At 49.0% G+C, this 24044-nt stretch overlaps 1 protein-coding gene across 1 annotated transcript in view; it reads right to left on the minus strand.

Annotated features, from left to right (window-relative positions):
- Positions 1-24044, minus strand: part of ADAMTS17 (ADAM metallopeptidase with thrombospondin type 1 motif 17) — a 331102-nt gene that overhangs the window by 278361 nt on the left and 28697 nt on the right. The window contains exon 4 of the mRNA XM_017518719.2: positions 2845-3014. Coding sequence (XP_017374208.1) covers positions 2845-3014 — 170 coding nt within the window. The remainder of the gene's footprint in view (positions 1-2844; positions 3015-24044) is intronic.

The following is a 24044-nucleotide window of genomic DNA, read 5'->3' on the forward strand; positions in this document are numbered from 1 at the left end:
CAGGACACAGCAGGGGTGAGGGGCCTGGACGAGACAGAGGGAGCTCCGTACAAACAGAGACACGTCCCAAAGCCAGTCCTGGAAAGTCTTCAACAAAATAGAGGACAGAGTACCAGAGATTTGTCCTCACAACAAGCGGGATTGTCGTGGGGGTCCCCACACCCACTGGGCCCAGGATTGGGGTCAACACTGATTTCCCTGTGGCTGCTTAGGGGAAAAGCTGGACATGGTGGTCACAGCCCTGCCAGTGACTTCCTGTGTGACCCGGGCAGTATCCCTGAGCCTCCCTGCTCTTGGGCCTCCTTCGGCCTCTGGGAAACAGGCTGTGGGGTCCCATCCCCACAAGGGGAGACTCAGTGCTGGTATCCTCCATCCAGGCCGCCATGTGCTGCCAGGCCTCCCAGCCACCACAGCCCCAGCTACTCAACCGCGAGAGCTGAGATCCCAGCGGGAATGGTACACTGGGGGTTCATCCGGCTTCCGTGTCCTTTTCCATCCACAGCCCCACCCAGTCCACCTCTGAAACCTAGAGGTCCCTCTCAGCAACGTAACCTCCACACATGCTCCAAGAGCCACCTGCAGACCCTGTCAGCCACCAGGACTGCAGCCCTCCGCTACCCCCCAGCACGCTGAGCCCCTCCCTTGGGCTTCCTGCCAGAGGCAACCCCTCCCCAGCACTCACCCCTGAGCTCCAGAGCTCATCACACCAGGCAGACACGGGTGCCTGGGGCCTGGCTCTGCACCCACCCTAGACCTCAAGACCTTGGCTGCAGCTACAGGTTCCAGGGACAGGCACGCCGTCTCCCTCTCCCACAACACAACCCACTGCTGCTGTTCCCCCCGAAAACTCAGGCCCTGGGTCACTCCCCACTGTACCCACGACAAGGTTTAAGCTTGCCCTGTCCTCGTGCCTCGCCCCCTTCCATGAACGGCATGACCGTCTGTAGCCAGGCACCGAGCACTCACGACGACCAGAGCCAAATCCCCGGCCCGCTGCAGAGAAGCAGCTGAGAGACGGTCTCTGCCATGAGCAGCTGGGCAGGAGTCCGGCCTGGGCCTGAGGCTAAGCCTCACACTCCGAACCTCGGTACTGCTCTCCCTCTGCAAAGTTCCCTTCGACCCAGATTCCACCTGACCCGGCGGCGGTCTCCTCTCCGTCAGCCGAGATCGGCAAGTGCGGTTCCCACTTCTCATTTCCCATTCCCTTCTCGGTTTGTCCTCATCCAGCGTCTACCGCAACGCTCCCCAACGCCGTTCCGTCTGGCACCGCTGGCCAGTCTCCTGCACCTGTCACCCCTTCGTCAGGACAACCTCCTCCCAGGTCCTGCCCTGTCCCCCCAGGGCTGCTGCTCTGCGGGCTGTCAGGGATCCGCTTTTTACTCACTGACACCTGTCAGCCAGGCAGTGCGGTCACCCCCTGACTTCAGCTGCCAGCTGTGGGCTGAAAAGCCTCAGCTCCTTCTTTTCCACCAAGACTTCTGTCCTGATGTCCTCGCTTGTCCAGAATGGAAACTCTTCGCTGTGGCCCCAAACTCATTGCTCATCTTTTCTCAGCCAATGGCTCTGCCACCCGCCCAGAGGCCCAGCCTGAAGCCTGGATACTGGAGCCTGGATTTCTCTCACCCCCTCTTCCATCCCTCACATCCTGCCAGTCACCAGTTCCTGCAGGCCCTTCGTCTCACCCCAGCCCCTCCTCCGTTCCCACTCCAACCCTCTTCCACACACGCTCCAGCCCCAATGCTCCACGACACTGCTTCCCATTCCAATCCACCCTGCACGCGGTTGCTGGCCTGTTCTTCCTAACATCAGCCTTGGCACATTTCCTTTCCCTTTAGGGGTCCCACTTCTCAGGGAAGAGCCCCTGACCCTCCCCCGTTATCCTGCCCTGTCCACATCTCCCACACTCTCATGGCTCCCCACTCCAGCCAGGTCAAATGACTTGGTCCTCAAGAACACTTGGGGAAATGAGTGGATGGGTAAAGCTAGGATGCCCTTGAAGGTCCTTCAGAGTCTAACATTCGAGGGGCCCAGCCTCACCACCCACCCGTCCCCAACTAAAGGTTTCCCTCCATCCCCTCTGACAAATTGGACACAGACAGACGTGGGCATCGCGACTCCTTCCTTGGTGCCCTCAACTAGGCAAGCTCTCTCCACACTTCTCGCCGGCGCCTCTCGGCGCACGGTAAGCTCTTTTATCCAGAGAGGTTGGACTTTGTCCCTCCTGCTAGACTATGGACTCCTTGGAGCGGGGTCTGGGACTCACATGACTTTGAATGCCCCTCGGAGAGGAAACACCTCTGACCCACACAGCAGGTTGATACGAACAGCATGTATTTTCGGAATCTGAATACAGACAGGAGGCTGTTCTTTCATTTGATAGCGATTTCCATGTTAGCAGTAGCCTAGACGGACACATCTCTGCTACACACAGTCTACATATGCACCAACTGGCTTCATAAAGTGACCCAAGCATTCCAGACCAAAAGTAGACACACAGACCCTCCGTATCTGTAGGGATATGTTCCAGCACCCCCAGGGGATGTCCGAAACCACAGCACAGCTTTTGGGAAGCCTTCCAGTAACAGGTGGTCCCGTCACTGAGCAGATCTGGGCACTTCCACACTACTCCAGTGTGGAGCCGGGGGCAGGCGCACTCCCATCAGGATGCCCCCCAGGTACCTGCCCTCCTCGATGCCTGGGAAGCACCAGGCTACGTTCTCCTATCCCCTAGCCCAGCATCCTCCTCACTTGAGGAGATGAGGACACAGCCTCCACTTCCAGATCTCTCATTAAGGAGAAAATAGAGCACCCCACCCCGCCTCAGGTCCCCGGCTCTGGACTCACCATGTTCATGACGGTCAGGATGAACCTCTGGGCGGCCTCAGCCCCGTGGTACTGCACCATGTCGGCATCGGCCACCACCAGGGTCTCCACCGTGTGCTCGCTGGTGAGTTGGATGGCGTTCCTCCGCTCCCGCCAGTCTTGGGAAGCCCTGCTGCGCTTCGGTTTCTTTTCTAGAAAACAATGAGATATTTGCACGGTCCTTGGCTTACTGACTTCTAAAAGCATGCAGCCAAAAGGCTTCTGCCGAGCCTGTCCAAGAGACTGGCCAGTCTCAACAGGCCTAAGGGCGCCAGCACCCCACGATCTCCACCATCGTGTGGATGCCGAGTTCGCTCACGCGGGGCGGAGCTGACCCAACAGACGGGCAAGAGCTATGAGGCCAGATGGGGGGGGCCACACCCAACACCCTCCACAGCCGGGGAGGCCAATGGGGTCGAGGGGCCAGAAGAGAAAACCCACCCCACTTCAGAGGAGCATGGAGAGCCACGCAAGCATGTAAAGGAAAGGAGGCGTGGACCCAGTGGGCAAGGGTCTGAAAGGCCACAGCCAGGGAGGATAACTGGACCAAGGAAGCTGGGCAGAGGAGACAGGGCTCCCCTGGGGGCCGGCATCCCAGTAACTCTTCTCAGACTCAGGAACAAGGAGCCATAAATGTTGGCAGGCATAAACACACTATGCTTTCTTAAAAAAACACACAATCAGAAGGAAATCTTAGTAGCATTAGTAGTGGTAGTTGATTTTTCCAGCCTACTAGAGTAGTAGCAGGGTTATCGGTAGGTTTAGTAGTAAATGTGTAATTCTCCATTGAGTCTTTAGATAGCCTATATCCCTGTAAAATGTTACTTTGATAAACAGCTCTTGTTATTAAAAAGCTCACACCTACAGGTCCAAAGCTGCCATAGTCTTTGTACATGGAAACACCGCTGACTGACACAAGAGGTTGATATGAACAGCATGCATTTTCAGAATCTGAATGTAAACAGGAAGGCTGTTCTTTCATTTGATAGCGATTGATTCTATGTTAGCAGTAGCCTCTATGGACACATCTCTGCTACACGCAGGCTACATATGCACCAATCGGCTTCATAAAGTGACCCAAGCATTCCAGGACCTACAGTGGATACAGCAGACCATCCGTATCTGTAGGGGATATGTTCCAACACCCCCAGGGAATGCCTGAAACCGCAGACACTACCGAGCCCTACATCTCCTGTGCCGTGTCATGTCCTCTGCATACGTAAATGTGGTGCTGCGTCACGTATAAGTTAGGCATAGTAAGAAATTAACAACAGTAACTAATAGAATTGTAACAACACACTGTAGTAAATGTTATCTGAATGAGTCTCGCTCTCAAAGTATCTTATTGTACTGTACTCACCAATTTTTGATCCCTGGTTGACCACAAGTAAATGAAACTATGGAAAGTAAAACCACGGATAAGAGGTCCCTACTGGATTATTAAATAATCTGAGATGTGGGTCATAATTTACAAACAAAAATGGTGGTACATGCCTATAATCCCAGCCACTCAGGAGGCTGAGGCAAGGACAACTGCTTGAACCCGGGCGGCAGAGGTTGCAGTGAGCCGAGATCACGCCACTGCACTCCAGCCTGGGCGACAGAGCAAGACTCTGTATGAAAAAATAAAAAGTCCTGTACTGGGTATGTGTATTTCAAGTTTACAAACAAAAACTAAGAAGACCTGTACCCCCCTCCCAATTAGGCCTTGCAGAACTAACCTAAAAGGGTGCTGTAAAGAATGACACACTGTGAGCTGACACATGCCCAGAATACTACGTAACAGGTAAACCCCACGGTCAGGGGCGCTGTGGCTTACACAGGCTTCCACTAATGACTGTCATTTGCTCCTTTCCTTTCCTCCATTCCCTAGCACACAGGTGGTGGGAAATAATTGCTCACTTAACAAATGCATGCAGTGGGTAAAGGAGTGAATAATGATACTCGCTCAATAGCCTCATGTCAGTGCAGGGCAGGACTTTCGACAAAACGAGTGTGGAAACCCCTGGATTTTGCAACTGCAGACCAGAGACCGTGGACTTGCATTCCCTTCCAATGCAGGCGTCCTTCCTGGGGTGCTGGCAAGTGAGAATGGCAGGATTGGGGGGCGGGGGGGTGGGAGGTTAGGGGGCAACTTAGCCTTCTCCTCCCTCCCTGATCTCAACAACTCCCCCAGCAGAGACCCACAGCCATTATTTTTGACGATCATTCCTTTTCCTACAGGGAGAAAAGAACCCTAATAAACTTCTACCTTTAATTCCCTACACTGCAAAAATATGCTTGATAATGTTGCACGGATGCCAATATTCACAGATGATAGCATCTTCAAAAAGAAGAAGAAAAACACTAATTTCAGAACAACACACGTGCTGGATTCTGACCTCACCAGAGAGGTTGAAGTGCAGGTGGGCGGGCGTGTGGCCAGCCGGGGAGCGCTCCAAGCTCTGCGCGTGACCAGCTGTCTCCAGCTGCTGTGGGAATGGAGGGTGGCTCTCGATGTCCTGCTGATGAGGACATCGCAGCCATGTCAGGCCTCAGGCCTTCTCCTGTTGTCACAGACACCAGGGAACATTCTTGAAGTCAAGCCCAGCAGTTTCTTTCGCCAGTACTTTGCTGGAGTTGGTACTGACTTGGAAGATTTTCAATCTCTGGCTTCATATTGTTTTTCTTACATCTACTTTCCCTTTGCCTCGGTTATCCATTAGAAAAGAAAATTTTATGTATTTATGTAAGATACCTCAAATCCTTCTGGAACAAGATGAGGAAGAGAAAAAGACAGAAACATACTTTTAGAATCTTCAAATTATAACTTACTCTGAAAGTCTGGAATCTGCGGAAAGTGTTGAGCAAATATATAAACCGTCATCGTAGTTAACTCATCTACTTTGAAAACTAAAAAACCAAATATCTCAACTGCAGATTATCAAAGCTCTGTATGGGACAGATACTCCTTTAGTTTAGAAAGGATACAGTATCCAGGTATATATTAGGGAAAAAACAATACGTTGATAAAAAAATATTTGGCATGAAAATTCAAAACCACAACCCCTCTCGGAATTCCTTTACTTCTGCTGCACAAGAATCCTTGCATCTTGAATTCTACCAATGCCATTTCCAAGGAAGGGGTGAGCTAAATAGGCAAGGAGCAGCCTGCTCTTGCCACAGACCTCTGAAATCCTAGCTGCAGGAGACCCCGCCACCTGCACGTATGCGTGAGCTGGCAGGGAGAGCTGCTGAGAGGTGACAGGGGCAGGACTCCAGCCGGTGTGGAGCCCAGCGGGTTTGGTGTGGGAACATGCACAGTGGAGCACGGCCAGGGATGCCCATCCCCCAAGTCCCACCAAGATCTTCTAGGTGGCTTTAGCCCTTGGGAGACTGCTGGGCCTGCACAGAGCCGGGTGGTCTTGCCCACAGGATGAGGACAGTCTGATCTGAGCGCCACCCACCATGTGCCAGCATCTCCTAGGCCCCAGCATGGTCACACCAGCTTCCAGCACAGCCTTTGATGCCCAAACAGGGTGCTTCCGGGGGGGGGAGGGGGGGCAATCATAGCTCCTCCAAGGGCAGACTGCAGCTAACCTGTGGAGAGCTCCAGCAGACCAGCAGCCTCCCCCACCACATTGTCAGCACTTGCCCACCCACGGATCCCTCTCACTGCCTAGCTGGCACACGCGTATCGGCAGACTTCACCTCCCTTCCCCACAAAACACCAATGTGCATGTGCACCCTGCTGCCCTAGCGCTGATGGCAGGGCACATCCCACCGCCCTCCCCACCTCCACTGGGACTCCACCGCTGCTGCGGCACAGGCAGCCTGACACACCACCATGGCTGCTGGCACATGTGGGCAAGCGCAGGTCCCACTTCCCCAGCTCCCTCCTATCAAGTGCTGCGGCCAGCACCCCATGTCAGTGTTGGGGCCACCAGACCAGGAACACTTCAGCCCCTCCAGTGCATCAGGTTACTAACTGCAGGGGACCAGAAAACGAAGCTGGGAAATCCCTACCAGCACCCCAGAGTTAAAGCACAGAGCCCACGGGTGCTGAGCAGAGCCTTGGCCCTCTGAAATCTTCTAGAATAGAACCAGTCAAAAGAGCTCAACTTATACCACAATCAAATGCCCAAGGGCATCAAAAAAACCTATCCAAACTTCAAAGACTAAAGGAACATCAGCCCATGTAGATGAGCAAAATACAGTGTAAAAACTCTGGCAACTCAAAAAGCCAGAGTGTCTCATCTCCAAATGACCACACTAGTTGGTTCTTAACGGTTCTTAACCAGGCTGAAATCACAGACACAGAATTCAGAATATGGATAAGAACAAAGATCATTGGGATTCAGGAGAAAGTTGAAACCCAATCTAAGGAATACAAAATGATACAGGAGCTAAAAGATGAAACAGCCATTATAAGAAAGATCTGACGGGGCTGAAAAACTCACTGTAAGAATGAAATGTCTTTTACCAAGGTGGAAAGCAGAGTGCGTAAGTCCTCCTCCTTGGGAGAGAGACCAACTGCTGCCACAACTGGGCTTTCTGTGTCTCAGCCTCTGCCCCTCTGTCCTCTGCCCCCAACCACGCCAGTGGCTTTCCAGGACAACAAAGTCACCACTGCTGCAGGATGAAAAAAGTAAGACATGTGGACTCTCCTGCATGCCCAACTGTCTTGTGTCATTGACCTTCTTAAAATAAAAAGCATAGAGTATAATAAAAGTATCTTCAGGCTGGTGATCGGGAGCCCTAGATATTCACCCAGGCCTCAACTGGGTGCCCTTGAAGGTTTTACTCAACAGAAAGGTCCCCATTTCCCGTTCTGCCTCTTGTCTCCCAGCCCCACTTCTGCACCCTGCTCTATGGCCCTGGGGCTGGGAGCCTAACTATTAATGTATTTCCCAGACCACCTTGCCAGCTGGCTTCCTGCTGAGCTCTGTCAATAGCGGGCACCAGAGGAGAATGAAAGGCAGGAGGTAGGGAAATAGGGCTCCTTGTGTTTTCAGCTCAGTAGGGGCCACCATACTGGACAACTATGGTTCCAGCCTCCAACTCTTGGGGTAATAAAGGACCCAGCCTCCCCATGCTCCCTCAGAGGTACAACCATCGGGCACCAACTTGGGTATACTCCCCTCCATGCTCTGTCCCCTCAGAGGTCTAAGCCACAGCCCCACAGGCCCCTCCCTCACGTTCAATCCTGAAAATTCACTTTTTCTTTCTCCAGCCTTAGAATGATACCTATCTCCTAGGCTACATCAGCTTCCCCCTTTGCTCGTGCAGACACTGACATTGACGTAACCAAGTCCCTGTGTTAAATCCCTCTGTTAGAAATATCTGGCATGGCTCCAGCTTTCCACAAACTGACATAGAGAGGGTCAGGTCTTAACTACTGCCTGTATTTCATTCAAGCTTTAAAGACTCCTCCCAGGTATGTAACTAAGGACTGACTTTGTTTCACCATAGAAGTATCAGGATATTGAATATGCACTTCCACACTACAGAACACTGCCACAGACAGGAAAGTTGGCCTATATTCAGAGTCACCATTTAACAAAAACCAGTCAATAGGGTGTCCTGTGATGGGAATTAGAGTAGCAAAGTGTATCATAGATTTCTCAACAACCGAATGCCCACATCTAAGAACTGAGGACAGGGCTTAACAGATTCAGAATCAGCGTGTGAAAAGAAACCCAAGCGAAGCAGCGAGCTGACAGTAGGTTTTCAGGTGTAGCACAAGTTTGAACACATGCACTTGCAAACACCACACTTTCCAATGAAATCGTCAGGTCCAAGAAAATTACTTTCTGACCACTTTTCTTTTCTTTAACAAAAGCAAAAGATCCGTTTATAGAAAAATCACCTTTTTAACTGCAAACGATGGCTCCACATGTGCAGAAGAACTCCCAGCCAGGTGAAGTTTTCCACAGCTGCATAAATCCAACATCCTTGAAACATAATGGCCTTCTCTTTTTTTTTTCCAAAAGGCAAAAAGTAAGTTTCACTCTCCAAGTTTGCATTCTTTAAATAACTTCCCCCAAGGCCAAGTCACTTTTATAAAAGGCATCTTTTTCATGTAAATTCCTTACAAAGAAAGGTGGAAAATAGGGTGTTTTGTTTGGAAGCCAGGGGGTAGATGGGGTGGGGGTGGGGTGTGTGTGTGTGTGTGTGTGTGTGTGTGTGTGCGCGTGCGCGCGCGTGCGCTCATGCTTACAGATATATAGTTAAGATCCCAAATGAAGACCTGATGAAATTTGGAGTCTAAAATCCATCTCCATACTAGAAAAGAGGCACTCTGGAGTACAGCAAGCCAGGGAAGGAGCCGGGCTGGACCTTTCCATCCATGCTACAAACATGTAGATACCAAGCAGGGCACTACTGCCTATGGGCGAAGTTGAAAGATTCTCACTCAGTTAAATATTTTCCAAGGACCTATGTGTGCCAGGCACTGCCCCAGTGTAGATTCCCATCTAGAAGGAGCAGACATTAGCCAAATGAATAGAACTGAAAATTCCACGTGACAGGAACTAGCAAGAAAGACTGGACAATGCCAACAGAAAATATGAGGGGGCCCCAATTTACACGGCGGTTCAAGACGGCCTTCCCCAAGGCAGTGATGCAGGGGCTAAGGTTAGAAAGGTAAGTGAGATTTAACAGACAGGGGTGGGAGATAGGAGCTGGGAGGAGTCCAGACAGCGGGAACAGCATATGCACAGGGCCCAGGGGTGGAATAAAGCATGATATGTTCTAGAAACTGCAAGGAGCCAAGAGCAAGAGAGATTGTGGGCACCAACGAGGCCTGAGCAATGGGCAGGGCAAACAGGCAGGGTCACATGGGATGTGTTGAGTTTTCTTCTTTAATTCTAGCAGCAGGGGGATGCCACCTAGGGCTTGTGTTCTGAATGTGTCCTTATGGCTTCTGTGGGCAGAACAGATTCCCGGGGCTAGTGTGGCAGCAGGGACACTGGTTGGACAACGACTCCAGGAGCCCAGCTGAAAACAGACAATATCTGGACAAGGAAGGCAACTGCAGGTGGAAACAAGCAAATGGATTCAGGAAGCACTTCGAAGGCAGAACTAACAACACTGGGACTGTCTGGATAAAGGGGGACAACAATCAAGGATAATTTCTCACCGACCTGGATGAATGGGAAGCCCAGTCACTGAACTGGGGGCCACTGGAATAGGGCCAGGTAAGAAGAAAGCACTGTGAGTTCCAGCCTAATTGAGTTTCAGGTGCTTTAGAGGCAGCCAGGTGGGCATGTCAGGCTGGCTGCTGGCTGTGTGGACTTGGGAATACCTCATTCCAATGCCTGGGGGCTCACAACATTCAGGAATCATCAGTCCCAGACCACTCCTTCAGACACCTCAAAACCACATGGCTAGATAGAAGAGATGGGACGAACACTACAGGGACAGAGAGGCCCGAGCGAGAGAAGAGCAGAGCCTGACATCCCAAGAACTAGGTAAAGAGAAGTCTCGAGAGGCAGGGGGAGTCTCAGTGATAGTGCTCCTGGGGTCACGTGCAGGCGAAAGCAGCCAGACTGGATGGAGCCGAATGCATGTTTGGGAGGCGAGGAAACGGTGCAAACTTTGGAGAAGTCTAGAAAGGAGAGACAGGAATGCAGCAGATGGTCCTAGAGTCAAGGGAAGATTTCCTTGAAATGAGAAAAAACTGAAACATACAATGAGGAAACCCACGCCCACTGAGGACTGTCTCCCTCAGTTTCCACTGCTCTCCCCTTCCAGCCTCATTTGAGGATGGCAGCTCCAGATGCCTAGCCAGGAAGAACACGGCTTCTACGGCACTGGAACCAACTGGGAAAGGACAACTGCAGTTCCGCAAGCCCTCATCAAGCCCTGACCCTGTGTCGGGTGCTCTCCCAGAGGGAGGGGGAAACTCATCTGAGTCTTTACACGTTTCTGGATGCAAAAACTCATCAGTCCCATAAATACCCCACAGATGAAAGAGCCTTGCTGCACACACACATTCTGGAACCAGTGCAGAACTTCCGGGGAAAACGGGCCTCCAAATGGAGGGAGAAAGAAAGGGAAAGCACATTCACTGCATCAGGGAAGAACAAAGCTGGACCACCACACACATGCACACGAAGAAAGGGGGAAAATGCCAGTCAGCATCATGCCGGAGGAGAAGCTGAGTCTAGTCCAGTAAAAATGCTTCAGTCTGCTGTCACAGGATACCCCGAAAATAAAGCAGAACACTGTATTTTCTGGTTAATTTTACATCACCCTTAAACCTTGGTCTCAACCCTCTAATAAATATTCAATGCACTTAAATCAAAGAAATTTACTTCTCACAGTCCCAGAAGCTGGAAGTCCAAGATCAAAGAGTCAGTGGGTCTGGTTTCTTCAGGGGGCCATGAGGGAAGGACCTGTTCCAGGCCTCTCTTCTTGGCTTGTAGGTGGCTGTCACCTTCCTGTCCTTACAGGGTGGTCCCTCTGTGCATGTCTGTGTCCAAATTTCCCCTTTGTCTAAGGACACCAGTCAGATCAGATTAGCGGACCCACCTTCACCACCTTATTTTAACTTAATTACCTCTTTAAAGACTCTATCTGCAAATACAGTCACCTTCTAAGGCACTGGGCTAGTTAGGACTTCAACCTGTGAAGTTGGGGGAGACATAATTTAGCCCATAAGACACTCATCCTCTTTCCTGCCTCAAGAAGTGCGGACGAAGCAGGCCACCTTTGCATGCCTTAACGCTGGGGAGTGTGTGTTAGCTGCCATCAGGACAGTGGGGGGACTCACAGGGAGGACAGTCATCTCAGAGCCCCACCAAGACACATTCAGCAAATGCCCAAAAAACAAATGCTTGTGCGTAGAATTAGCATGCGCTTCTCACCACCACTTTTCAGTGAAGTCTACTGCTGAAACATTACACTACCATACAGCAGCTTGACAGTTTTACCTTCTAAATTGATGGAGGAAAAAAAAAAAAAAGACATTCCTCAAACACACAGCTTGGGGGAAGAAATTAATTAACGTGTTCATGTTTCAACCAGATCAAGACAGGACAAACAAAAGTCTGAAAATAAATTGACGGATTCTCTGCACCTGGAATCCCCCATCAGGATCCTGGGAATGATTTCTTTTGACAGATGGTCTTTCATCTTTGACAAGGAAGTACAAGGAACTTCAGACAGCTCAGAAGTTCCTCCACCTGCGCAAGGGGGCCAGGCCATTGTGTGGACTAGCAATCCACATGCCTCACCATCACTTTCACACAAAGCCACCTCTCCCCAGTCCCCAAAAGCACCAAGCACACCCTCTGGGGGCCTGAGGACATGTCCCCAAGCTGCTGGGTTTGAGGATGGGAACAGCCCTCTCCCCTCGTACCTCCTGTTCCAAGAAGGGCATGGGGACACAGGTGGTGGTCAGTCATTGTTTTTGAATGAATAAGTTAAGGAGAGAATGAAGTAAATGAAGAAATGAGCTAAAGAATGCAACAATCCTTCAGTCCTCTTTTCAGAGGATTAGCAAACAACAACATATCTGGGCTCTACAGGGCTCTGGATGGCAGGGGTTCTTCCAAATGTGTCAAACACCTGCAATATGCCCAGAGCTGTTTACCATCAGGTGCCCTTCACTCCCTCAGAGGCCTCTGGAGTTTCACAGAAGCCCCAGTTGTCCCTCAAGATAGAAGAGAGAGCGCGTGTGAGCGTGCCCACACGAGTGAGCTCAAACAACCGACCATAGGCCTAGAGGTGAGAAAACAGTCAAAATGCTTCTCTTTTGGCCTAGACCCATCATCAGAATGGCATTCATTCCCAAAGAACGCCCCTTCCCAAATGCCCAGGACCCTTCAGAGCAAAACCTGCCCAGAAAGCTGAGTCATCTGAGCCACAGTCCTTCTGGCTCTACAGTGATGCTGAGCTCACCAGCCTTCTACTCCCAACTTTCCAATGCCCCCGCCGGATCACCAAGGGGAGAGGGTGCTTCCTTGACAGCCAGGTCAGCCATTTCTTCAAGCGCTTCTACTAAAGGAGCCTTGGGCTCCACCGGAGTGAGCAAACCAGCCAACAGTGAAGAGGCGGAATTCTGTTAGGCAACTCACAAATTCACTAGAACCCCTCATTCTCGATTTCCTAGAGCCTCCTTTGGCTTCCTCTAAAATCCAACTGGGAAGGTACCACATCACCATGTGAGCTTTCATCAGTTCTAGCATCTCATCTCCTGCCTACAGCCTGGCCTTTGAACATGCTGCAGCCCCACATGGAAAGTTATTTTTCCCAACAGTCACCTAACTCGTACGCATACCCTAAGTACCACTTCCTCAAAGCAGCTTTCCTGGGTCCCTTAATCTCAACCACAATAGCACATTTTTCTTTCCCTTGGAGTACTCACTGCTATTTGTAATCATTCCACTGTTCTGTGTTTAATGTTAGTCTTTTTCACCACACAGCAAGCTTAAGAGCAAGCATCACCACTCCAAACCTAGTGCCTAACACACAGTGGATATTCAAGAAATAGTTTGAAAATAAGTGAAAGAGCAAATCAAAGAATAGTAGACTTCTGGAGCACTATGGTAAATACTTTCCCAGTTTTATCACCTTTTAATTGTGTTTGATGCTTAAATCTTTACCTGTGCTTTTACGTTAACTTTTTAACTCATTTCCAAGTCCTTCTATTTCAATTGAGGATTTTAACACTTTTATATTCATTGTAAAAGTTGATCAGAGTTGATCATCTGTCATGTTTTTAGTTCCTTTTCTCTCCATATTGTTCTATGTGAGCTATATTTCATGAGGCTTATCACGTCTAGTAATCAGGTAGGACAGTCTACTAGACAATTATCTTCACAGTCTTAAGAAACAACCTTTACTCTATATAGCTTTCCAATTATCAAAGTCAAGAACAATTTGACTTTCCCTTTTGTACAAATAAGAATTTAGCTCCTTTTTTCTCCCACCTCCCTTTCCACCTCTGATTTGTAAACATCTAATAAACTTGAGATACGAATTACTATTAAAGCATTATACTTTGTTTTACGTCTCCCCTTAACTTTTATAACTGCTTTACTGCAATAATCCACATATTGTACAATTCACCTACTTAATGTATACAATTGTTTTCAGTGTCTTCACAGAATTATGTACTCACCACATTTTTAGAACAGTTTCATCACCTAAAAAGGAACACCATAACCATTAGCAACTACTTTCCACTTCCCTCTGTCCTTCCCCACCTTCAACCCTAAGAAATCATTAATCTTTGTCTCCAGATTTGCCTATTCTGGGCATTCCACATTAATAGCATCATATCATAGGTGATCTTCTGTGTCTAGATTCTTTCACTTACATGTTTAAGGTTCATCCATGCTGTAGCAGATATCAGTGCTTCATTCTCTTTGAGTGCCAAATAAAATCACATTGTATGAATAGACATTTTATTTAATTTGCAAGGTGACAGACATTTGAGTTGTTTCCACCTTCAAGCTATTGTCAGCAATGCTGCTACGGATTTTCATATACAAGTTCTTGTGTGGATAAATGTTACATTTCTTTTGGGTATGTATGAGGTGGTGTGGCTAAGTCATATTGTAATGCTATGCTTAAACTTTTAAAGAACTTCCAGACTGTTTCTTAAACAACTGCACCATTTCACATTCTCAACAGCAGTGTATGAGAATTCCAAATCCTTGCCAACATTTGTTATCTTTTTTACTATAACCATCCAAGCAGAATCCAAGTGGTACCTCATTGTAATTTCCAGTTGCATTTCCCCAATGGTAATGATGTTGAGCATCTTTGCATGTGCTTATTGTCCATTTGTGTATCTTCTCTGGAGAAGTGTCTGTGATGGTTAACACTGAGTGTCAATTTAATTGGATTAAAGGACACAAAGTGTTGATCATGGGTGTATCTGTGAGGGTGTTGCCAAAGGAGATTAACATTTGAGTCAGTGGGCTGGGAAAGGCAGACACACCCTTAATCTGGGTGGGCACAATCTAATCAGCTGCCAGTAAGGTTAGAATACAAAGCAGGCAGAAAAATGTGAAAAGATAAAGTGGCCTCTTCTCCCAGTCTACATCTTTCTCCTGGGCTGGATGCTTCCTGCCCTCAATCAGACTTCAAGTTCTTCAGTTTTGGAACCTGGACTGGCTCTCCTCGCTCCCCAGCCTAAAGACGGCCTATTGTGGGACCTTATGATCATGTGAGTTAATACTTAATACACTCCCCTTTTCCATTTTATATATATATATATATATATATATATATAATTTATTCCATTAGTTCTGTCCCTAGGGAACCCTAATACACTGTCTGTTCAAGTCCTTTATCCATTTTTCAGCCAATGTCATTCTGAGTTACAGAAATTCTTTACATATTTTAAATACAAGTCTCCTAACGGATATATGATTTGAAGAACTCTTCTCCCATCATGTGTTGTATTTTTGCTTTTTTTGACAGTATCCTTTAAAACACAAAAGCTTTTAATTTTTATAAGGTCCAATTTCTCTGTATTTCCTTTGGTTGCTTGTGTTTTGGGTACCATATCAAAGAAACCGTCGCCTGAGCCTACACCACAAACATTCACATCTATGTTTGCTTCTAAGAGTCTGACAGTTTTAGCTCTTAAATTTAGGTCTTTGATCTTCCCTTAATTCTTAATTATATTCCATATGTGATTATATTTGTATTGGTTAGGCTTCACTCTACATTAAACCATTTTAATCAGCTCATTAGGTAATGATATCCCTATTCCCAATCTCTTAATTTGGCTTCAGCTCAGAATAAACTGCAGTGATGTCTCCAAGCAATCCTTCCCGGAATAAAGATAATAGGGAATATCATTTCTAACCTTTTAGGTAGCTAAAAGCACCCCTCAGTTGTCTCTGCTCTTGAACAATAACTTGTCTGAGTGTCACATTCTTAGGGCACAACCCCTTCTCTTCCCAGCACTGGAGTCCTGGCTCCAGTATCTTCTGGGATTCTGTATCACAGATGACTCTGTGGCCTGCCGGATTTTCATTTGCTTTGAGTAGCCCATTTTGTTTGCTTGAATACTAGTATAATTTTTTTCTTTAATCTTGCAATTCACAAATTTTGCCAGAATAAATCAGTAAAGTCCATGTGAATTCATTCTGACTAGAGCACAGGAAGCCTTTTATCCTGAAAACTCAAGATTTGTTTCAAACCTCCCAAAAAGCCTTCATTCATTATAAATCTTTGATCAATGCTCCTATTCTATCTTGGGGGAATGGATCCATCTGCAGGGATTCCTAGATTGGGTCTCTAGTCTCTGCAATCCATTTCTAGCACTTTCTTTCTTACCACTGTCTTCTTTCCTTTGCCTCCTGAGGAGTACCTCCGTTATTCTCATTACTAATTCAAATGTGCAGTCATTTCTGCTCTGTGCTGCCTCCTTTGTGCATTGTTATCTGCTGCAGCAGACTGTAGTACAGCTGACCCTTGAATACCACAGGTTTGAACTGTGCGGACCCACATAAAGGGGGATTTTCACCTCTGCCACCCAAGACAGCAAGACCAATCTCCCCTCTTCCGCCTACTCAGCATGAAGATGACAAGGATGAGGACCTTTATAAGGATCTACTTCCACTTAATAGTGAACATATTTTCTCTCTTATGACTTTCTTGGTAGTATTTTCTTTTCTCTAGCTTACCATATTGTAAGAATACAGTATACAATACACATTGTTTATGTTAACAGTAACATAATAGCCAGTCAAGAGTAGGCTATTAGCAGTTAAGCTTCTAGAGTCAGAAGTTATACTCAAATTCTCAGCTGCATGTTGCAGGGGGGCTGGGGAGGGGCAGTGCCCCTCATCCTCAACCCTGCACATTGTTCAAAGGTCAGGTATAATTTAAAAAAAAAAAAAAACTTACAAAGCTTATCTCATCCAGTCTCACTTATTTTAAGCTTATTATTTTAACATCTCAACCTGATCTTTATGGTTGTTTCTTAGAAGCCCTAACTTCTTGCCAGATTTGTTTATCTATTTATTTACTATTGAGGATGCCAGATTCCTAAAATTGATTCTTGTCCCTGAAATAAATCCTTCTCAAAGGCTGTGGTATTTGTACTCAGGTCTGTAACCCCAGCACTTTGGGAAGCCAAGCTGGGAAGATTGTTTGAACCTAGTTCAAGACTAGCCTGGGCAACATGGCAAAACCCCATCTCTAAAAACATACATAAATTTAAACAAACTCATCACGTTGTACATTTGAATATGTTCAGTTCGTCGCGTGTTAATTTTATCTCCATAAAGCTATAATCAACCAACTGATCAAGGATACTGAGAGTGACTACATCACAGCTCTCACACCAAAGCCTGCTCTAGGCCCAACACCCACCGTTGATGCACACCAATGTCCAAAGCGGGCTGACAAGCCCCACACTCAGTACGTTCTCTCCAAAGTATGGAATAGGCCCTCGCCTCGCTTCAGTTGTCTGTGATCCCTCTGCACAGTGGCCCTTTGTCACCAGTAGCATCACCTACCAGCAGTTATAGGGGTGTGAAGAGGTTTCCAATAAGGCCCCCAAACTCTTTGACATTGAGTGGTGGGGTCCATCTCTGCCCTTGAACCTGGGTAGGTTTCTAATTGCTTCAGCCAACAGAATACCTTCAGAGTGACGCTCCAGGATTTCCAAGGCCGATCCTCAAAGACCAGCGCAGCTCCTGCCGGGCCTGCTGGGACTCTTGCACTGGGAGACCTGGTGGCCATGGAGAAAGTATGGCCGCCACCATGGTATGGACACCACACAGCAGAGGCCACAGGCAGACACTCCAGCGTGGAGTCCTAGTCTTCAAGTCATCCAGCTCCAGGCCAGACACAGGAGTGAGACACCTCCACATCACTCCAGCCCCCAGACTTCAAGTCTTCCCAGGTCGGGCCCAGACACTGAAACTGAGACAAGCTATTTCCACTGTGCCTGGTCTAAATCCCTGGCCCACAGAATCTATGAACTTACTAAAACGGCAGTTTCGAGCTACTCGGCTTTGAGTATCTTATCATGCAGCAGTGGGGACTGATACAGAGGTTAGCACCATCACTTGCTGGTTTCTCCCACGCTTGAGCTCGGTAGAAACCCTTAGACTCTGCTGTGCTTCCAAAGCCCCACGCAGGGATACAGCAAACCCTTGAATTACCTGAGCCAACCTGGACTTGGGCAACTGGGCCTCCTGCAAGAACACAGGCCCAAAGAATTGCCCTTAGAAAGGCCTTTCACCTAGGCATAGCCCACAGCTTGAGCATGAACTCCTTCCTCCACTGTCCCTGAGAGAAAGGAGAACGAGGCTAGGAGACGACCGTGGTGGTGACCGAGAAGCAATTCCTAACGCCTGTCAGCAAATGCCACCCCAAGGGTCTGGGCTCAGGAGAAAAAGGCAAAGATGGACAAAATTCTCTAGGCCACCTAAGAGGGCTTCTAGGATTCTACCCCGTCCTGCAAGAGAACACCTGTTCGCCTCTGGGGACCACACCAAACCAATGAAGGTGTCTATCACCAGCCATACGCCACTGCTGTGTGACGACCAAGTTATAGGGCAGGAGAAAAGACTCTGCTTCCCAGATAGAGTGATCAGTCCGCTGTTGGGCATGTGACCTAGGCAGGGTCACTCAAATCCTTCCACTAAGTTTGGTGTAACTGGGTTTACAGGCATCAAGGACCATGAAAGCTGCAGCTACCAGGGCCACCTGCGCTGCCATCAGGAGAGACCTACCTAAGATTTAAGTCAACCCTGAGTGAAACAGAAGTGAGAGACGGCAAGGGAAAGCAAGGGAGTCCCAGCCACATGGCTGTCAACCCTGGGTCCAGTCACGACTACAGCTCTAATTACCTGATGGACTTTTCACACAGAGTCAATAGATTCCCTTTTATTTATTTTCCTGGCTTGGCTGGAGATGGAGAGAGGGCTAAGCAACGCAGACCTCCTGCCTCTGGTCCCTAAATGCCCCCTCGTGTTTATCCAGCTGTAATGGGAACCATGCAGTTTTGCTGTGATGAAAACAGCTGAGCATTTGAGGAGGAGAAAATGAGACAGCAGAGGTCACACGCGGGGGTGCAGTGCCAGGTGTGTGGCTGGCATCCTCCACGAGCTTCTGAGACAGCACAACAGTGTGGGCTCCCACGGACCCTCTGCCGGGACCCCCCACCTACCACACCCCCCTCAACACTGCCACATCTGGGCGACAGTCTTGCTCATCTCTAAGGGTGCCCTGTAAGGAGAGCCCGATACTCACGAATCTGCCCTAGACAAGCAATTATGTTTTTCTATGAAAAATACAAAAATCAACCAGCAGCTGGTGCATACCCTGCCAAAAACATCTCTACTCTACAGGATTTACCCCAGCTTTCTTTAAAACGGTAAGCTCATCTACTTCACTTACAATTTGACCCACTTTACAAAAATCTCACTTTTTAAAACAACTCTTCAGTAACATCTATTACCAAAAACATTATACCCCTGGAGCACAAGGATCTCTACTTTTTCTCCCACGTACACAGACAACTCACACACACCCCATGAAAGGCTTGATGGGCCAACCTTGTCGAAAAGTTATTATAAAACATTTTATTTTATCTGGCAGCCAGCAACGATGTTTGGCTGTCTGGAACACGGGCTGCTGGCGGCTGCTTGCCACAGACAACTGGAAGGAAAAAAGCAGAAGACGACAGCTGTAAATCTCAGAATCACCAGAGATAAGCAAGCAGGGAACACCATCGTTCACTCACTGGTAGAATCCTCAGTCTTCCTGAGCAAAGTGCCCACGTCATTCGCGCTGGAAGCAATTAGAGAGTTATATTCTTGCTTCGACTTGAACAACTTCGTGTGTGTGTGTGTGTGTGTGTGTGTGTGTGTGTGTGTGTGTGTGATTGCTAAATGCTTTCCCTTTTTAGGTAGTTACTGATGTATCATAACTCCAAGTAACTACTCTTTAATACGGTTGAAACTGGAATGTCTTCAAGAAGTCTGTTACTGTCAGCGCTGGAATCATGAAAAAAAAAAAAAAAAGTAATGGGAAAGGAAAACAGAATCCCAGGCTTAGCCCTCCAAGTTTGCCCTGGCTTCCTCTCCCGGCTACTTTCTCCACAAGACGGCCCAGTGCACATCCCCAGGGGAGTCTAAGGAGCAGGAAAGGCCACCCCCAGGGACAGAGAGGGACACGGCTCACACACCTGGGGCTGCCTTGGGGCTTCACGCCCTGGTCAGGTGAGATGAGAAAGCCACACCACATCACAACCATGAGGCCCTGTTCTTTCTTCCCAAACCTCTGGGTCCCACATGTAGCTAGATTTGCATTTTGCTTGGGGAAAACTGATTTTCACAATGCAGATGTCCCAAAGAAAGCTATGTTCTCAACAACATGGTCCTCATTTTCTGCAGAGGCTGGATGCTACATGCCCACAGAATGGCCATCTGGCCAGGGGTAATGGCTCCAGCCTGTAATCCCAGCACTTCGGGAGGCGGAGGTGGCAGGATTGCTTGAGTTCAGGAGTTCAAGACAATCCCAGGAAACACAGTGAAAGCCCATCTCCACAAAAAATAATCAGCTGGGCGTGGTAGCACACACCTCCAAACCCAGGTACTTGGAGGCATGTGGGGTGAGGTGGGAGGACTGCTCGAGGTAGGTAGAGGCTGCAGTGAGCTGTGATTGTGCCACTGTGCTCCAAACTGGGGGACAGGGTGAGACCCTGTCTCAAAAACACACAAAAAACAGAATGGCTATTTCCTATGACTGTGACGGCCGTCAGTGCTGAGACGGAACCTGCAGCAACCTCAGGGCTGCAACAAGCTCAGGGTGCCCCGTGCCCAAGGCCCCTCAGTGAGGATGGATTTCGAGACAGGACTCGAAAGCTCTGGCCTGCCTCAGTCTGGGGCCTGTCTCAGCACCCTGTCTGCCGCAGAGTCCTCTCTAATCTCAAACCCATTCCCATGAGCTTGAGATTTCTGAAGTCTACAACGTGCCAGGCATGTGGACACCGTACAAAGGCACAGATGACACAAGCCAGCCCCTTTCTCTGGAATCCACGTGAAGTCCAGCAGTTAAAAATGCCTGGCTCAAATCTTGCTTCCCCAGGGAGCATCCCCAAAGGGCCATCATGACTTCTTTCCTCCTCTCCTCCAGAGCCCTGGGCCTACGCCATCTGCTGGGGGTCTGTGTGGCCCAGCCTGTTTCTGGGCACTCTCCCCTCACTGCCCCCGACTACAGTAGCCAGGGCCTGTACACACGTGACGAAGTGAACACAGCAGAGACCCCGGGACTCTTCCAGGGGCAGCTTCAGGGAAAGGTGTCAGGGAGGGGCAATGAGGAAGATTTGAGGCAGATCACCTGCAAGGGACAGTGCCCTGAGGGAAGCACAGATGCTCTTGTCACCGCAACAGCCAAGCCGCCCTCAAGGCTAGGAAACGTGTGTTTACACTATGGCAGGCAGCTTTTCAAACTCAGAGGCGAGCCAAGCAGGCCCGACAGAAATTAACGGACGTGCCGTTGAACACGGCACCAGCAAGATGATCAACTGCCTCCTAGAAAGGAAACCAACGGGCCACCTGCGATTCAGACGACACCCCCAGGGACAGAGCAGGCAGGCGACTCCCAATCTGAGCTGTGCCCACTGTCCACTGTCAGCTCCACGCAGGGAGAGGACGGGGGAAAACAGCCTCCCCCAGAAGCAGAGTCAGAGAAGCAGTCACGCCCCGGCAGCAGCGGAAACAGTTTCTCTTCTAGGAGTGCATGGTATTTCTTTAAATACTGACACAAAGAATGGCTCATTCCCTGTGCAGAGCCCCAGCAGGCCCAGCACTGGCTTCCTAAGAAATCCATGGGACCCCAAGCTGTAAGCTGTCTCTTTCTTCACTTACAGAAAAGAAAGGCTCCTGTCTGCTCCCCAATTCCAGAGCATGCGTAAGCACAGGGTGTAGCTGGACTCCAGAGCAGAAGGTCCCCTGCGGCGGACGTGAGTGAGACCTCTGTCCCTTCATAGCGGGTCCCAGGTTGCATCCACACTACCACCGACCACCAATGACGCCTGACGTTTTCTGCTCCACTGGGTGGGAACACTCCCGGCTTTACTGGGCTTTTCCCCTAAGCTTCGTTGTCCAGCTCCATCCAAACGCCGTGACAGGGAGTTTGATCTATGACTTGCTAATGGATTGAGAGGCTCCTTCAGCCCGAAGGCGGTTTGTGCAACCCCAAACAGGTTCCAGCAAGCGAATTCCCTGTCTGGTCGCACAATGAAATTGCCCGTTGCTTTGGAAAGAAGGCTTTGCAAAAGGAACCCACTGCATTTGCAGCTGGAAAACGCCCAAGAAAACTGGGCAGCAGCTGTCCTGATGAGACTTTCTGCCAGGCTTTTCCATGAGAAATTCATGTACAGAGAAGGCTAGACCATTTTGCGAAGGAGGAAAAAAAAAAAACGCAACCTGAAAGCCATTTCTTAAAAAGACCAGAGTGTCTGTTCTCCTTCCCTTGCCTCGGGTGGACTTTTTGGCCAGAGGCCTCCTGCCGGGAGGGAAGCCGGGTGTGCACTCTCAGTCACACATTCTCCCGGCTCTCTCCCTTGGAGGGAACAGGATCGCTGCTGATTCAAAAATCAGACACTTCTGCGGGAGCTGGCAGGGACCTCACTCTCCACCCCCACCGCCCCTGGAACACCAAGCCAGCGCTGAGGCCATGCGCTCACTCAGCTGCCTGGCCCATGGCCTTCTGGGGGCCACCATCCGTCCTCCAGCCTCAGGGCTGGACCAGCTGCCAGGAGCTTCCCTGAACCACCTGGACAGCCCCAGCCAGCGTGCACTTTAAATAATAAACTATGCATTCTTGATCCGTCTGCAGCTCGAGGCAGATTTTCCTATTTAAGCTGGGCCTTCTCTGCTTTGAGGTACTGAAGTGGGGCAGGCATGTGTTGCCTAAGAGTCCAGGGGAGAACTGGGAAGAGACGACACCAATTCTCGTCCAATTCCTGTTTGGTGGAGCTGCATGTGGGAAAAAGGATCCGGACACATATGCACAAAAAAAGCGGCATCATACCCTTTTATTTTTTGTTTCCATGTTAGAGTTTCAGCTTTTCTTTCTCAATCAAGTTACAGGAATTTTCAAGAAGAGATGCCTGTCCTATACTGACATTTCTGGGTTCTCAGAATATGCCCAACGGACAAATGAAAAAAGGAAAAAAAAATACTTAATATTGACTGTGACTGCCATGCTTAGACTTGTGGGAGAAACAAGGAAACCTCTTTACGTGTTGTGGTAGACGGAGCAAGAATGCATGGTTTGCTATTTAAAGTGCACACTGGCTGGGGCTGTCTAGGTGGCTCAGGGAAGCTCCTGGGAGCTGGTCCAGCCCTGAGGGTGGAGGAGGGATGCTGGTCACTCAGCCAGGCAGCTGACTGAGCTCATAGCCTCCCCAAATCCCAAGGATATCCACATCCTAATCCCCAGAACCTATGAAAATGTGAACTTACACAGTCAACAGGGCTTTGCAAATGTGATCCAGCTAAGGGTTCTGAGATGCACTGCACAGGTTATCCTGGATTATCTGGGTGGGTGTGATGGGGCCTTAGACAAGGCAGGCAGAGGGAAATCTGACTACAGAAGGGAACTGTCAGAGTGATGCAGTGTGAAAAAGACTCACACGGCCACTGCTGGCTTTGAAGGAGGGGGAAGAGGCCATGAGCCAAGGAATGCAGGCAGCCTCTGGGAGCTGGAAAAAATGAGGAAACAGATTCGCTCCTGGAACCTCCAGAAGGAATGAAGGCCTGCTGATGCTTTGATTTTACCCCAGTGAAACTGGTTTCAGACTTCTGACCTCCAGAACCGTAAGACAATACATGTGTTGTTTTACACCACCAAGTTTGTGGGAATTTGTTAGGGCGGTAATAGGAAAGTAACGCCTGAGTCTTGCCTTCCTGCCAGGATGCCTTGGATACAATGAAGACAAGGAGCTGCAGGTACAGTGTGATGCCTGGCACTTCAGGAGTCAGCAAAGCACTTCAGGGTTCCAGAAAACCAAATGAGGCAATCAGGGTGGACTTTCTGGAGAAGGTGACATCCAAATTGGGCCTCCAAAACCAAGAGAGATTTTCAAGAGCAGTGAAAAGATAGACACAAAAAGGTCATTCCATACAGTCCCATGAGCCTAAGCATGACTTTAATGTACCAAAGGCCCTATGACCTGGGAATCTGCAATCTAGGCTGAACTACATTAAGTA

This window comes from Cebus imitator, unplaced genomic scaffold (genome assembly GCF_001604975.1).
Source record: "Cebus imitator isolate Cc_AM_T3 unplaced genomic scaffold, Cebus_imitator-1.0 Scaffold19, whole genome shotgun sequence".
NCBI lineage: Eukaryota > Metazoa > Chordata > Mammalia > Primates > Cebidae > Cebus > Cebus imitator.